Source organism: Primulina tabacum, chromosome 9 (genome assembly GCF_025594145.1).
Source record: "Primulina tabacum isolate GXHZ01 chromosome 9, ASM2559414v2, whole genome shotgun sequence".
NCBI lineage: Eukaryota > Viridiplantae > Streptophyta > Magnoliopsida > Lamiales > Gesneriaceae > Primulina > Primulina tabacum.
In genome coordinates this window covers 2152945-2170691 of record NC_134558.1, presented here as the reverse complement: position 1 = coordinate 2170691, position 17747 = coordinate 2152945, and the positions used below count along the sequence as shown (strand labels likewise).

The 17747-nt window shown below is 38.8% G+C and overlaps 1 protein-coding gene and 1 non-coding gene across 2 annotated transcripts; one reads left to right on the top strand and one right to left on the bottom strand.

Annotated features, from left to right (window-relative positions):
* Nucleotides 1–344: 344 nt before the first annotated feature.
* LOC142556616 (DNA mismatch repair protein PMS1) lies at nucleotides 345–6576 on the bottom strand. The gene is given in 12 exon segments (XM_075668092.1): nucleotides 345–611; nucleotides 766–947; nucleotides 1075–1178; nucleotides 2358–2423; nucleotides 2540–2613; nucleotides 2739–2807; nucleotides 3369–3495; nucleotides 3583–3830; nucleotides 3988–5133; nucleotides 5647–5778; nucleotides 5780–5971; nucleotides 6206–6576. Coding segments are annotated over 12 exon segments (2718 nt in total). The 5' UTR covers nucleotides 6446–6576; the 3' UTR covers nucleotides 345–473.
* Nucleotides 6577–6653: 77 nt separating this feature from the next.
* On the top strand, nucleotides 6654–6727 carry TRNAV-AAC (transfer RNA valine (anticodon AAC)). The gene has a single exon. It is a non-coding gene; the product is annotated as a tRNA-Val (tRNA).
* Nucleotides 6728–17747: the final 11020 nt, after the last annotated feature.

Genomic DNA, 17747 nt, shown 5'->3' with positions numbered 1-17747 from the left:
TAAAAGAATTAATCCATTTTTCAATTATAATAATATTTATAAATTTTAAATAATAGACCTGTAAAAGAATTAATTCATTTTTCAATCATAATAATATTTTCAAATCAACTATTCGAAACCATTATTATTCATAATTGTCCAAAGGTAACAGTGCAGTCGATCAATTATGATAATCTTAATCAAAACAAACATTACATTTCTGTCTAGGAATTGGTTGGCATCTTGATTAGAGAGCCTCAACATCCAAACAAAACATGGCCTTGGATTTCTTAGGTTCGAGGTGTGTCTACACGCACATAAAATATGTAGGCATTACAATTCTTTTGGGAACGAAGGCTCTTGGCTGAGAATCAAAAATGAAAAAAATAAAGATTCCCACTGATCAAATTTCAAGTTTCTGATATCGATAAAACCATATACTTACAGGCGACGACTATGCAGATAAACTAACAGAACACCACAAAGGATGGTACCTATGAAGAAAGAGACTCGAAGGCCGGAGCTTCGTCAATTAGTCTATTTACAGTTCTTAGGTCAACCAAGTGTCGCATTGTTGGTCTTCCATGCGGACAATTCCAAGGAGACCTGAGGTCTGCCAAATGTCTTAATATCTGTAATGATCAGACAAAACGAAATCAAAATCGCCTTCCAATGATTCCAACTCTTCATTGTTCAAAGTTCACAGATCAAAAAATGGGTTTAAGAGGGCAAAAGATCAAAGATTGATTTTCGTTATAACTCAGATACATCAGCATTCTTAAGTACCTTCTGCATCTCACTCCTTCCAAGAGAATCTCCAATCATAACAGATGATCTGCACGCACGTGACGCTAGCATTGCACGTACTTTAGGTGGACAAACTGAATCAGCAGAGTTTTCTCTATAACTGCCAATCATGGAGTATTCTCCATGATTATCGGATAGAATTGATATAAGCTCCTTGACATCTGTGAAACTACCAAAGTACAGGTTATCTGGTTTTAACAGAATTAACCACCATGCTTGCTGCTCTCTGCATGCAAAAATGAATTTTGGTGAAATTATAAATTTACACGGCAGACTTTATTATATTACCTGCAACCCCAAAAGTTATGTTTTTACTGAAAGGAACTGCTTTTAGTTTAAAGCGGTTTCCTGGAGGTGCGTGCATGTCCTCCTCCAATAAAAAACCATTTTTCCTGAAAGTCAAGCATAACAAAACACACATCAATTTTTACTAAGTTGGAAGAAACTGTATCCAGCAAGAAAGTAAAGTTATCAGGAAAATAAATCATGAATGTGGGATGTGATTGTTACTGGTTCACACGAAATGAATAAAGCCAAAACACATCTGTGTCATTATGTTATGTTTTTTTGAAAAAAAAAATCATCAATAGCTCAAAAAGAAATATTCTATGATCCAAACCACATAAACAATAATAATTATATCCATCATAATTCATAAGAATACAAAAAAAGGGTTAACATTGATTAGAGATCAACACCGATGACAAACAATATTAAACGAATATAGAAAATTTCTGTTATGCACAAAGCCCTGGGTCAATTGCATAGCTGTCAAAAGCGCTCGCCTCAGTCGCTTTAGCGCAAATCAACTCGAGGCGAACTCCAAAGCACAGCAGGTCTGTGAAGCAATCACTTTTGTCCACTTCACTTTGTTGCGCAAGGTGCTTAGTTGTGCGCTTCATAGAAGCCGCACATGCCTTCTTTTTAAGGTTTGAAAGTGCGATTTTAAGCAAAAAATGTTAAGCCCCTAAAAGCGGCCCGTCTGCTGTGTTCCCACTTCCCCACCTCTCCTCTTTGCTGCCCAAAATTGGTAAATCCCTAATCTTATGAATTTCTGTAAAAAAAATTAACTGTTTTGTTTTTTTTATTATTATTATTTTAATAGGTAATTGTTATTGATTTTTGAGTTGTTTACAATGTCAAATACAATAATTCTATCAAATCGAAAGGATATTACTTAAAATTATGCCACACTTTCGGATCCTAAAAAACCGATTATTATATGTTGTTTTTGTGGTAAAAAAACAAATGGTGTGATTCATCGACACAAACTACATTTAATAGGGGGTAACAGATATGCGAAAGCATGTCCGAAATGTCCATAGCATGTTAAAGAATAAATTAAAGAGTTCATGCAAAAAAAAGCGAGTATTAATGAAACACATAGCATTTTTTGGTCATCAGCGCTTTTGACAACTATGGTCAATTGTCAATGAGGTTGGTTAATGAACCACAAACTCAAGCTAAAGGCAAAAATTATGCAATAGCCACATGTTAATAGCATTCAGATGCAGAAGAGTACAAAAGTTGCAGAACGAAAGAGTGAGAGGATTCTCTAATAAAACTTGCACCTGAAAGTATCCATGTGCATGGAGACGACGATCTCTTCCTCTGGAGATAACTCCATGTGCAATGGCCTGAATAAAAGATAATCGTACTAGAAAAAATAATAACACATTTTCTTTCTACTACCAGGGTTAGAGAGTCTTATACATAGATAGACTGATGCCTGCTACCAAGCCAAATGTCTTACCGAAGTAAAGGTTGCTGGTTCAATATGGTTGTTAGTGACAAACGTTCATAATTGTATTTCTCATCTGCAGCATGCTGATGAAAAATTTCTTAAGCACAGAATATGATTGTTTTGAGAAAAGAATTAAACATGCAAGAAGTAAACCATACGATAAACACATTTATTTTTCATCCTTCCATGCCGAAAAGAGGCATATCACCTGGTCTACAATAAAGAGGTCCTGATCCAACTTGCCAATAATGAATCCAAGGTTAAATTGTCCAATGATCTGCATGAAAGAAAAGGATGAGCAAGTGATGGAAGAACAAAAGTTTTCATAATATGTGGCATAACATAATCATGAAGTAAAGCTAGCGTGCTGTGATAATTGACTTTGCCTTGTAACAAGTAGCTTTGACATACTTTGCCCATGTTACTTTGTGTTACTTTGTAAAATTTATCAAATTCTTTCACACAGAATGTCCCTATCAAATTGGATCCCTACAATTTTGTTGTTTTTCCCAATTACATTACGCTCCCCTGATGGGACAACAATTGTTTTTCCAGTTAGACAGTGGTAAAAAGGTCGTACACTGCATTTTTAGTAATACACACACACCAAACTAAACGAAAAAACCCTACTTGTGCAGTTACTCATGAAATAAACTCTCGTTAATGTCTTCAAGACCCTAGCCAAAAAAAAAAAAATAGTTTCGAGACCAGTCCCTAAACTACTGTGAAGTAGTAGGTAACTTCGGAAGAATAAATGGAATTTACACAAGCATCAGAGGGGCTACAGCATTGAACAAGTTTTTTTACAAAAACCTTATAAAAAACAGGGCATTAGAACCTTCATATGATTAAAGTCTTCTTTCTTAAATAGTCTATCCAACTCCCTGGTAGCAGCAGCTAGAGCCTTAGCCTTCCCCTCCTCATTTGCAAATTGTGAAAGATCCAATGTTGCTGCAGCAAAACCCCTGTACATAACAAAGTTACCGATCCTCAAATAATATAAGTACTAAAATTTCTTTCATTTCTTTTAACAGGATTGACTTGCTAGGTACCCTTTCAAATTCATTCTTCCAGATGAATGGTTTAAGGACCGCAGTCTTGACAGCCTTTGTTTACTCCTTGACATCAAATCTTTAACACTAAATTGCAAGGTAAAACCAATGTTTATACCAGAAGAAACCATTGGGGAGTCTTTACCCAAAGAATGTGATGGCAGGTCAACATATGTAGGTTGTGAATTAGTGCTTTTCAAAGCACCAGGAACACAGGCATCTGATGACGCTCTCTCTTCAATTATTTGCTTCCGGTAAGTCAATTGCCTAGACGAAAAATTCCATGTGATTTAGGTATATATATGTGTGCATGTGTGTCCGATAAATTTAGAAGGATATATTTACCCTAGCAACAAACAACCAAATGCAGGGGCCTTTATCAGTGGCATACACAAAAATCTATACCTCTCTTGTTCCGCTTTGCTCTTTGTTTGATGAACATAATGAAACATTCGTCTCTGCATCAACAAAGAAACTACTGATTCTCGGAGTTTTTGCTGGTTGAGGTTCACTGCATGTATTATTTTTATAATCATCATACTTTGTGGAATTGACTGGAGATCTCGGTGATGAAGAATGATTCACTGAGCTATTGTCCCTGAATCTATCAAGAGGTCCACTTCTAAGAAGCGGAACTTCAGACAATGCAGTACCCATGTTTTCTAGTTTTCTCTTATTTACTGTAACAAAATTACTGAGTGATTTCTGGAAGATGTTCGACTGCCGAAGTGAATTATCAGTGCCACCTTTAACGATCGGCCTTGACTGGAGGGGAGCATCCATAAGTTGGCTTTTCCTGCCCCCGTGAACTTTGAGCACAAATTGTTTTTTCATTGAATGAACATCAGCACCGAGCTCCTCAGCAGAAGAATCTCTACGGTCCCCTTTAACTGTTGTGAAAGCCGCGCTGTCATTTGTGCATTGTTTGTCATGATTTTCCTCTCGAACCACGTTATCTTCTGGAAACAATTGCTTTATGGGCATCTCAATGCACTCACGTAGAGAATCAACCTTGGAGCCAAGATTCTCCTCATTAAGTTTCTCTACTGTGTTAACTGTATAAGTAACTTGATTTGATGAATAAATCTTCTCCAGAGTCTCCCTTAAGGACTGCAAAATTCTGCTTTCATTGGAGAAATATATTTTCCTTTTATCTGGCGTCACATTCACGTCATATGCCTTAGTTGGAATGGAAAAATCCAAGATTGCAACAGGATATTGTCGGGAATTTGCACCTCTATACAACTCATTCACAAGCTTGCCAACTTTGGGCACGTCAACTGGACGACCATTAGCAAAAAAGAATTGACGATCTCCTATGTGACGTCCGCTTCCATATCCAGACTTTGAAACAAATCCTTCAACCATACAATCATCTGTAATGCTAACTCTCACAGGTTCTAAACAAGAAAAGGTGCTCATACCAAACACAGTGATGATATTGTCTTTAAGGGATCCACCTCCCTGTGTTTGCAGCACTACAGACCTAGCATTTTTACCAGTTGTGCTGGTGCAAATTAATCTTACTCCTTTGGCAACAAGCGCATAGGCCTAAAAATCAACACAATCCATGAGAAGGTTTGTTAGGGAAAGTGGGAACATGCTTTCCTGATAAAGCCACAAAATATGAATTGAATATTGTCATATCATTCCAAAAAAGAGTCAAGAGTGTCTTAATTATTGAAATTGCAAGTTCAACAGTTCTCTTTATGGAAGATTAAAACAAAAGTTAAATCAACTATATATGTTACAAAACTATATTCAGTTTTGCCAATGATTCCTCTTGTTCATGAAGAAAATGTGCACGGGTTTTATCGGCCAAAGTAAAATTTGGAAAGTTTGGAATACAGAATTCATCGGCAAAAGTGAACTCCAAATGATTTGGTCTTTCTGAAATGAAACATTCAATACAGAAGAAACAAATAATGTATGGCGACCTTGAACTCCCTCTCATCCTAAACTCAACATTTTATCACGTCTTTAGCTACTACTGCGAGGCAAATCAATAGGTGAAAGAACTCCAAAACACAACAAACCAAAAAGTATTCGAAATCAGAAACTCACATTCAATAAACCAATCAACTTTCCATATTCTTTACGAATATTTCGCTGGAATTCTTTGCTCCTGACTGGTAAACATGAAAACAATTTCTTGATAGTGACAGTAGTTCCGACTTGACGAGCAGTCTTCTTCTCAGGTGGTCAGAAGACCTGATCTATTGTAAGTCAAGTGTGTCGCAACGACCTCACTACTAGAACGTGTCTCTATAGTCAAGTCCCCCAACGCGCACAGCGAACTCAAAGCCTCCCCTCGAAACCCAAAAGTAGTCAGAGACTCAAGGTCTTGAAAACCATTTAGCTTTGACGTATGATGCTTCAAAGCCAAGACCTATATAACAAAATCGAGAAACTCGATATCAATCATTCAGATATAATTATATGCCAGCAAGAGCTATTTTTTCAATACAAACACAAGAGAGGAAGCACGAATACTTGACACACATACTCAAATGGCAATGTTGCAAAACAAGTAAGGAAGCTCGCGAACAACCCGAAGAATCGAATCACACTTCAAGTAAAATCAGATGAAATGAATTAAGGATGATTGGTAGGAAAAATATACCCTGAAATTCTTGGGAGAAATGCCGGAGCCATTGTCAATGACTTGGAAAGACTCCAGACCGTACTCCTTCAGAGCGACCTCGATACTCGTAGCACCAGCATCGAGGCTGTTTTCGACGAGCTCCTTCACCGCAGAAGAGAGGTCCAAAATCACCTGGCCCGCGCAGATTCGGTGAACAACGCCTTTGTTGAGCGGCCTGATGGACGGAGGCTCGGATGATTCAGGACCTCCAACTTCCATCGGTATTATCGTAATAATTATACACAAACAGAGGCGAGTATATTTCCGGCACAACCATTCATGGAGCTCGGGAACAGGCGAAAACCTAGGCAGTGCCGCGGTGACTCTTGAATTTTAGACGCAGAGACTGATGGAGTGAGATTTATCGGAGGTAGAGTCGCACAAACACATTCTTTATATACATTCAAGTCTCGCAGTTGTTCGACAAGGTGTCGTGGTGTAGTTGGTTATCACGTCAGTCTAACACACTGAAGGTCTCCGGTTCGAGTCCGGGCGACGCCATTATATTTTTTGGCTGTTTCCCTCAAATTTTTAGGAGAGCCGATTATAATATAATCTTATCCAATCGAATCCAATCCCTAAAAAGTTCAAACGTAGTGGAGTCGTCGTTAGCTCTAATCTCTTCGAATTTTGGTGTCAAACTATAGTCTACCTACGACAACCTGAGATAATAACATAAAAATAAAGAATAATAAAACTCCTAAAAATATTAGGGCAAAAACCACGGACAAGATTAGAAGAATTTCACTATAATATTTTACGGTGTACAACCATTCACTGTGTTTCCAAAGAGAAAACACACTATTTTAATACAACAGAACAAACATCTCACATATATTATAGAACTGAGCACTCAAATGCTATAAGATGAGAGAAACTCGATGAAAGTATGATTTCAGAATGAGGGAAATAGACATCCCCGTAGGTGTGAAACTGCAGTGTAGAAAATTTCATTCCATTTGCAAATTTTCAAAACGTGTCTTCCATCTTTTTATGTTTTCAAAAAATACGTGCTCATTAATTGCACCTCCATTATTACCGACATTTCTCTCACTTGGAGATTTGATTGAGAATCAAAAACATTTTCACACATCATTTCAATCTTGTCATCATCTGCTGCTTAAGTTTCTCTTAGGTCACTTGAAGATCTACACCACTCAAACTTATCAGTGTTCACTGGCTTGATCAAAAAATCATCTATGTTATCTTTGTATGGATCTTCTGTATATCCACACTTCCTTCTTCTACTACTTCTCGTATAAAGTGAAATTGTACTCCAATGTGTTTAGTCCTAGAATGAAAGGATGGATTCTTTGCAATGTGCAAGGCACTTTGACTATCACAAAACAAAGGAATATTATTTTGTTTGTGCCTGATCTCCTCCAATAACATTTTAATCCATATTGCTTCCTTGCAAGCTTGAGTAGCTGTCATGTATTCTGCCTCCGTTGTAGATAATGCCACAACTGTTTGCAGTTTTGAAACCCAACTTACTGTTCCCCTGCAAGTGTAAACACATAATCAGTAGTAGATCTTCTCTTATCAGGATCACCTGCATAATCTGAATCGACATAGCCCCTGAATGAAAAATCTGATCCTCCATAACATAATACAGCATTTGAGGCACCCTTTGTAACGCTCCAGATTCGACGACTGTCCTCACTGTACCAAGACGAGTCTATCCAGCGTGCTTATGTCCTCACTCACACGTACCCTAGGAAACTTCCCAGGGAATCACTCATCCCAAAATTGTTCCAAGTCAAGCACGCTTAACTTTGGAGTTCTTATGTGATGAGCGACCGAAAAGAGGATGCACCTTCTTGATATGAGTAGTACATATCAAATCTTTTAAGCCATCTTCAACTGCACAGTTCCATACCTGAACTGTTTCAGAATCCCTCTCCTTCCGGTATAAGATCGATTCATTCATGTTCCTTCTGCCTAGAGGCCTGCCAGGAGCCGCTCATTGTCCGTGCAACCTCATAGAGCCGGTGATCACCCCCCGCCCTCTTCGGTCCAGTTGGTATTAGAGCCGACCTCTCCGAGTACGGTGTGGTTCGGCGACGAACTAAGCGGAATCTGGTGGACATGTGAGGCCCGGGGCCGAAGAGGGCGGGGGGTGATCGCCGGTTCCATGAGATTGCACGGACAATGAGCGGATCCTGGCAGACTTCTAGGCAGAGGGAACATGGATGAACCGATCTTACACCGGAAGGAGAGGGATTCCGAAACTGTTTAGGTATAGTACTGTGCGGTTGAAGAGGGCTTAAAAGATTTGATATTTACTACTCATATCAAGAAGGTGCATCTTCTTTTCTGTAGCTCATCACATAAGAACTCCAAAATTAAGCGTGCTTGACTTGGGGCAATTTTGGGATGGGTGACCCCCTGTGAAGTTTCCTAGAGTGCATGTGAGTGAGGACATAAACACGCTGGAAAGACTTGGTACATTGAGGACAGTCGTCGAATCTGAGGCGTTACACCTTTAATGTATCTAAGGATCCTCTTAACCGTGCTCCAATACTCTCGTCCAGGATTCGTCATATATCGACTAACTGCTCCCACTGATTGAGCAATGTCCGGTCTTGTATAGATCATGGCAAACATCGAACTTCCCACTGTTAATGCGCATATGATACTCGAGACATCTCCATCTTTTCTGCTTCACTGCTAAGACACATCTCGGAGGATAACTTGAAGTTAACAGGAAGAGTGTCGAGATTGGCTTACTATCTTGCATGTTCAAAGCGTTGCAAGACTTTCTTCAAATAATTTTTCTGTGAAAACCAAATATTTATGTTATTTCTGTCTAGGTGAACTTGCATCCCTAAAATTTTGTTTGCTGGTCTCAAGTCTTTCATATCAAATCCCTAGCCAACCGTGCCTTCAATCCTTTGACTTGATATTTGTGGAGGTCTGCTATCAACATGTCGTGCACATACAACAGCAAAATGATATAATCATCACCAGACATCTTGAAATATGTACAAGGGCCTGCACTCAGTCTGTTGTATCCAAGACTCGTGATATAGGAATCAAATCTCTTGTACCAACACCTCGGCACCTGTTTGAGACCGTATAGAGATTTTTTCAACCTGCAAACCAAGTTCTCTTTTCTTTTTTCCGCAAAATCTTCTGGCTGGAGCATATAGATTTCTTCTTCAAGATCTCCATGACGCAGTTTTCACATCTAGCTATTCTAGATGTAGGTCAAATACCACAACAATGCCAACACTACTCTGATTGTTGTAAGCCGAACCACAGGAGAAAATATCTCATTGAAGTCAATACCTTCTTTCTGAGCATACTCTTTTACCAAAAATCCAGCACGATACCGCTCCACTTGGTTATTTCCATCACGCTTGATATTATAGAGCCATCTGTTACCAATGGCTTTCCTTCCTCGTGGTAGTGTAACAAGATCTCAAGTTTTATTCTTGTCTAATGCCTTCTACTCTTCTTGCAATGTTATTGTAAGGTCCAGGAATTTAATTCACGTAACCTGACTGCATGCAATCTAGAATTTTATTTTAAATTATGTGTGTAATTATTTTATGCATAATTCATGCATGATAAGATCTAATTCATGAAATTTTCATAAGTTAATGCATTAGGGTTTCTAGGTGCATTTTACGCCCGAACGAGAAACGGAGACCGGAGAATTTTTCAGGAAAATTATGTTTATTACATGATTAATTTTTATTAATTAAAATAAGGTGTTTTTAAGAATATTTTCAAAAATGGGATTTTATTGGGTATTTTTACCTGCAAGATTTTTATTTTTGACGATACGTGAATTTTATCGAATCGGATGACTTTTTAAGGGTTCGGCTAATATTTTCAAAATCTTTCCAACACGAAATATTTATTGGGAGTGCGTTTGGATATAATGGGTCCACTTTTGGACTTATTGGGCTTATTTATTAGCCGCCCACTCCCTCCACTCACAAGCTTCCTCATGATTTGCTGCTGCAACATTCGGTGAAGCCATTTTCCTCCTCAAGCAAAGATCTTATTCCTTCGGTTGTTGGTTCCTCGATCGTTCTTCCTTAAGCAACATCAGGCACGCGTTGTATCTTCGTTTTTGCATCACTCACGTGTATATTACTGATGTTTATGTGTACATGCATGAAATCTCTCGATCTGGAAATGAACATGAAGTGCCATCAATTTTACATGGGTTTCCTTTCATTCTTTATTTCGGTTGCTCACGAGTTCTGAGTTTTCTTGAAAGTGGCCGCTGTGCTCGGTTGTTTAGGGGTTACTCGTGGTGTATAAGTACTGCTTTGGGGTCTAGGGTGGCTGCTGATCGCACCAAAGGAAGGACCGAGAGTAGCGTGCCATGGGGAGGCTCATTCTTGGTAGATCGAGGGCCAAGGGGAGGAGCTGGCGGTACCAGGGTGAGTCCAGGCTATGGATCTACTCATGATGGGTCCGAACCACTTCCTGAGAGAGCCCTAGCACTGCTGGGGTGAACCCATGAGTGAGACAATGGAATCGAACGCAAGAGGAGGAGGTGGAGTCACTTTTGGTGTCTAGAGGGGGGGCTGTTAGTGTAGGCTGCATGGGGCTGAGTTCTTGGTGTTGGTAGGCTCCTTGGGGTATGGGCTAGGTCCACCATAGGCTGGTTAGGGGCTGGAGCCATCGGCTTGGGTGTAAGAGTGGTGATTGTGTGCTAGTGTTTCAGTTGGAGGTGAGGGGAGCTGCTGGATTTTCCAGCAGCTGTACAAGGGAATTCGAATGTTTTAAAAAGCTGGGTTTTGGGTTCTTTAGAGCCTTTTTAAGTGTTTTTTAAGACATGGCTAAGTTTGGTAAAAATTTGATTAAGTTTCGGGTCGATTCGGGTTAAAATCGGGACCCCGGTCCAAGTTTTAAAACGAATCGGTTAAGTTTGATATTTGGATCGGGTTTACGTCGAGGAATACTTTGAAAAAAAATGTTTTGTGACATTTTAAAGAGTTTGGTAAGCTTCGGGTCAATTTTAGAGGTCCAGGGGTGAAACGATAATTTTTAGGTTTCCAGGGGCAAAATTATCATTTTGCATCCGGGATAAGATTTTGGTCATGGCAGCGCCTTGAGCACAAATATGTGATATTTTAAATGTTTATGCATTATTTTTACGATTTTTACGCAATTATGATAAATACGTTGCATGCTTGGTTTAAAGGAAAAGTTACGTAAATACATGTTTTTTTATTAAGTGATGAAAATGACGATATTTTTGAAGGATGAGAATTGGTTGTGACTGACGATGTATATGTATACGATGACATGAGATATGATGAGCTGAGGCCCGGGCTCAGTGGGCGGATAATGTTGTCGCTGATGTCCCCTGCCGCCGGGTACCACGGTTTTATAGGTGGATCCATCGATAGAGCTGATACGAAAGTCACAACTAATTAACTGAATTCAATTAAAAGAAAATCTTTAAGTTTATGCTGATTTGATGAGCTGTTTTGACACGTACATGATGATATGAGATGATACGATTTGACATGATATGATTTCCCACGATACGTTTACGTTACGTTTTCTTTGTTCATGAAAGATATGTTGATTATGATATTTTTCACTGTTGTGTTCTACGTATATATATTTGTTATTTATGGTACATGTGTGTTAGTCTTTAGACTCACTAGGCGTGTGTGATGCAGGTGAGTTCGATGTCGAGGACACTAGAGGTGCTGGACTCTGAGTCAGTGGACCTGGTGGGCGACACGAGCCGAGGACCTATGATTTTTCCGCACTATTATGATTCCATGTTTTGAGAGGATACAAGTATTTTTATATTGGTTTATCTTACTGTTGGATGTAGGATTTTTCCTCCTGTTTTATCCCGTTATATTTTTATTAGTAAATGCTCATGTTAATTTTTAAATGATGTTTTAACGTATGATTGCATGCATGCGATTTATTTAAATGTTTATTTCCTAACTAGAGCGTTTTAAAAAATATATATTTCCGTATTTTAAACAAGTAGACGTAACAGTTATCATCCACAAGAATACATCCGAGCTTTGAGTAGCCTCGTAGAAACTCGATGGCTCACCATCCTCTGATAATAGACAATATGCAATATTGCTTTCAGTGACATAATCTTAAAGCCAACCTGATGGTCTTCTGTCTCGAGTTGACTGCCTCACATTGAAAACCTCATACTAAACATGTTCTTGTTATTCGTGCTCTGGTACTGCTTCACAAGAAATTTGACCTTCGTCCGTCTTATTTTCCACCTGAAATATAATAGTTTCTGAATTCAATATGCCCTTGTCTCCCTTTATTTTATCTTCCTCGAAGATAACATCTCTGTTGATGACAAGCTTGTGGACAGTAGGATCCCACAAGAGAAACCCCTTCACTCCATCAGCATAACCCAAGAAGATACATTTTCTGGATTTCGAATCCAACTTCGATCTTTCTTGCTCATTGTACAGAACATATATATGACTACCAAATATATGCAAATAGGATAATATGTCCGGCTTCCCGGTCCACATCTCCATCGTAGTCTTCAGATCAATCACTACTGAATGAGAACGATTGATAATATAACAAGCTGTTTTGACTGCTTCTTCTCAAAATGACTTGTCTAGACCCACAATCCTCAACATAGCTCTTGTTCTCTCCAACAAGGTCTTGTTCATCTGCTCCATCACTCCATTATGTTGAAGTGTGTAAGCCGTCGTGAATTGTATTTTGACAACCTCATGTTGACAATATGTATCAAATTCATCACTGATATATTCTCCTCCATTGTAAGTCCTCAAACACTTGATTTTCTTTTCAGAATCAAGTTCAACCGGCGCTTTGAAATCTTTGAAAATCTGGAGAGCATCTGATTTCTTTTTGATTGGATAAACCCAACATCTCTGTGGGGACCCGAACGCTAATCATCTTCTTAATCGTTCTTTGGAAATAATTGGATCAATTAATCAAACTGGGTCTAATTTTTTTTAATTGGGCCCTATATAAACAAGTGTACAAATCTATACAACAAGTTATATTACATTTTATTTAAATACACGATCAGTGCAATATCTACATCATGATCTAAAGTACAAAATCTGTTCAAAGTACAATCATAAACAAACTAGTGTCATCTCAGTCACATAACCAGTGATAAACTACTAGTTCTACATCTAAGTCCGGAATCACCACTTTAATTATCATCTCTCATTCTCTTGTTGACTCTGATCCAGTCCCACCTGTTGTCATGCACACATACAAACACAACAACAATCAGATAACTCTGGTGAGAATAGAATTCTCAGTATAAACAATGTATACATGCAATGTATAAAATCATAAACATTTATTAAAAGCATGAATCATAATCTGAAACATAAATCGATACAAACATGTAACATAATCGATACAAGTCTGTAAATCAAGCTCTAACTCTTATTCTTTGACTCGACTCAATCTGGCCTAGTCTAGGGATCTCGGTTGAATAAGAACGCAACAACTCACCTACTCTTCTCAGCTAGATGGTGGTACATTCTTATTCCCAGATTTTGGTACACTATATTGAACATCTGCAATAGAAGCTGATCTGCATTCTAAGGAACATCGATATAAACCAAACGTCCAATGACCTGGCACCTCTGCCAATAACTCTGTCACGACTTGGCACATCTGCCAAAGACTCTCTATCTCAAATCAATCGTCTAATCCATGCTTTCTATAAATCAGTAGAACAAGCATATATAAATGCAATGAATTCAAATATCTGAAAACAATAACAAATAAGTATGTGGTTTTGGGGAAACTCAAGTTCTATCTCACTCGAGTCAGTCTCCCGGTTCAACATTGATTTATACCTTTCTTTTTGTAGTCTCGGTCTGAAGAAATAGAAGTTCTGAATTCAAGGCAGTCAATACAATGTCCTGTAGTAGCTGTCGACGAGAGAATCACAGAATTGTGTTTGGATCAAAATTCTGACGGTTAGATCTTGTGAAATCAGAATTCTAGTCTTCGAAAGAATTTTGCAAAGTCTCTGTAGCTATTCTCGTTTTTCCTTTTCTCTCAAGTTGCTGAATGAAAGATTTTAACATATATATTTGCATGGTGAAGACAAGTGTCCTCAAATCCCATAATTGCACTTTAGCCCCTGAAATCTTCACTATTTGCAGTTTGGTCCTCACAACTCTTTTTTTTTAATCCAATTTCAATCCTATGGAATTGTAAACCCATGGAATATAACTCAACATTCCAAAATTCATATACTAAATAATCTCGGATTAAAATGATAAAATCTCGGGCCTTACAATTCTCCCCCTCTGAGACATGATTTCGTCCTCGAAATCGCAGGCAATTAAATCACATAAGATAAGAAGACATAACAGAAGCTAAAATAAAAGACTCACATCAGTAAAATAACTCTGGGAATTCCTGTCTCATATCTGATTCAGTCTCCCAGGTAGCTTCCTAAATGCCATGACGACTCCACTGGACTTTCACAAGCAGAATAGTCTTCGTTCTGAGTTGTTTTTCTTTATGATCAAGAATCTGAATAGGTTTCTCAACATAACTCAGACTTTCATCAAGTTCGGCCTCGTCTGGCTGAATACTATGAGAATTATCAGGGAGATATTTCCGTAGCATAGATACATGAAAGACATCATGTATTACAGATAGAGAAGGCGGAAGAGCAAGTCGATAAGCACGAGTACCAATCTTCTCCAGAATCTCATAAGGACCAATGTAACGAGGAAACAACATCCCTCGTTTGCCAAATCTGATAACGCCTCTGAAAGGAGAAATCTTCAAAAATACTCTATCTCCTTGCTCAAACTCTAGAGGTCGGCGTCGAATATTCGCATATTTGACATGTCTGTCCTGAGCTGTCTTCATTCTCTTCTGAATCAGCTTCACTTTCTCAGTCATATCTCTAATCATATCGGGTCCAAACTCAGGTACCTCAGAGATATCATCCCAATAGAGAGGGGATCTGCACTTCTTGCCATACAACGCTTCAAACGGTGCCATCTCTATACTCGTCTGATAGCTGTTGTTATAAGAAAACTCACAAAGTGGCAAAGAATCTTGCCAACTAGTGCCCAAAATCTAGCACTACAGCTCTAAGCATATCCTCCAATGTCTGGATAGTCCTCTCTGACTGACCGTCTGTCTGAGGATGATATGCAGTACTCAAATGCAAGGTAGTACCCTGAGCTTGCTGCAAACTGTGCCAAAAGTTTGAAGTAAATCGAGGATCACGATCTGATACAATCGACTTCGGCACACCATTCAATCTGACCACTTCTCTTACATAAATCTCTGCCATCTGGTCATATCTGTACGGAATAAAACATGCTAATTTGGTCAATCTGTCAATAAAGACCCAAATCGCATCACAACCTCGGGAGGATCGCGGTAACTGCATCACAAAATCCATGGAAATGTGATCTCATTTCCATTCTGGAATCGATAAGCTATGCAGTAGACCTCCTGGTTTCTTTCTCTCTGCTTTCACCTATTGGCAATTCAAACATTTAGATACAAAATCTGTGACATCTGATTTCATCTGTTTCCACCAAAACTGTCTTTTCAAATCATTATACATTTTTCTGCCACCAGGATGAATGCTAAATCGACTGTTGTGCGCTTCTGTCAATATCTGCTGTCTCAACTCTGAAACATCCGACACAACAATACGATTATTCACATATAGTACATCATCACGAACCTGATATTCTGATTGATGACCTGATCTGACTATCAACATCGAGTTCTGAACATTCTGATCCACTTTCTTTGCTTCTTTGATTCTAACAATCAGTTCTGGCTCAGCTTGAATAGCATACAATCTCAAAGATTGACAATCTGTCTCAAATACTAATCCAAAAAGACAACAATCTTCAATCAAATTTGAAACACCAATAGTCGATAAGGATAAAGAACATACCTTTCGACGCAGTGCATCAGCTGCTGCATTCGACTTTCCCGGATAATATTTGATTTCACAATCGAAATCATTCAACAAATCAAGCCATCTTCGTCGCCTCATATTCAATTCAGACTGTGAAAACAGATATTTCAAGCTTTTATGATCAGAATATATCTCAAACTTCTCACCGTACAGATAGTGTCGCCATATCTTCAATGCAAACACGATAGCAGCCAATTCCAGATCATGAATCGGGTATCGAGTCTTATGTGGCTTCAACTGTCTCGAAGCATATGCAATAACATGTCCTCGCTGCATCAAAACACAACCCAATCGTCTGTGAGAAGCATCACAATACACAACGAAATCACCAGTACCTGAAGAAATAGTCAACACTGGAGCACTGGTCAATCTCTTCTTCAGCTCTAGAAAACTGGATTCACAAGCCTCTGACCAAACAAATGGTGTATTCTTTTGGGTTAGCTGGGTAATCGGCTTTGCAATACTAGAAAAATCTCTAATAAATCGTCGACAGTAGCCCGCTAAACCCATAAAGCTGCGTATCTCTGGCACAGATGTCAGTCTCAGGCCAACTAATCACAGTCTCAACTTTACTGAGATCAACAGAAATACAATCTCCAGCTATGATATGTCCCAAAAATACGACCTGTCTCAACCAAAACTCGCATTTCGACAGCTTTGCATATAGTTTCTTAGCTCTCAACATTTTCAATACAGTTCTCAAATGCTCAGCATGATCAATCATATTCTTTGAATATATCAGAATATCATCAATGAAAATAATCACAAACTCATCAAGATATTTCTGAAACACACGGTTCATCAATCCCATAAAAACAGCTGGAGCATTTGTTAGACCAAATGGCATGACAATAAACTCATAGTGTCCATACCTGGTTCTGAAAGCTGTCTTCAAGATATCAGAGTCTCTGACTCTCAGCTGCTGATATCCAGATCTCAGATCGATCTTGGAATATACAGAAGAACCCTGCAACTGATCAAACAAATCATCAATGCGAGGCAAGGGATATTTGTTCTTTACCGTAGCCTTGTTCAGTTGCCGGTAGTCAATGCAAAGTCTCATTGAACCGTCTTTCTTTCTCACAAACAGTACTGGAGCACCCCAAGGAGAAACACTCGGTCTAACGTAACCCTTTGCCAGTAAATCTTCCAACTGATCTTTCAACTCTTTCAATTCTATCGGTGCCATTCTGTATGGATCTCTAGAAATCGGAACGGTACCTAGTACCATTCGATGCTAAAGTCTATCTCTCTGACTGGAGGCAAGCCCAGAATCTCATCTGGGAAGACGTCAGCAAACTCACATACCACTGGCAAATCTGCCAATGCTGGGCTCGATTTCAATACGTCTACTAAATACACAATGAATCCCTCTGCTCCTTTCTGTAACAATCGAGTCATAGATAACGCAGATATCAAAGGAATTCTAGCTCTAGAACCTTACCGTGGAATTTCCACTCATCAGCCATGTCAGGTCTGAATCTCACAATCTTATGGAAACAATCAACGGTAGCTCTGTACTTGGTTAGCATATCAATACCGATAATGCAATCAAAATCAGACAACCCAAGTACAATACAATCTAACTCA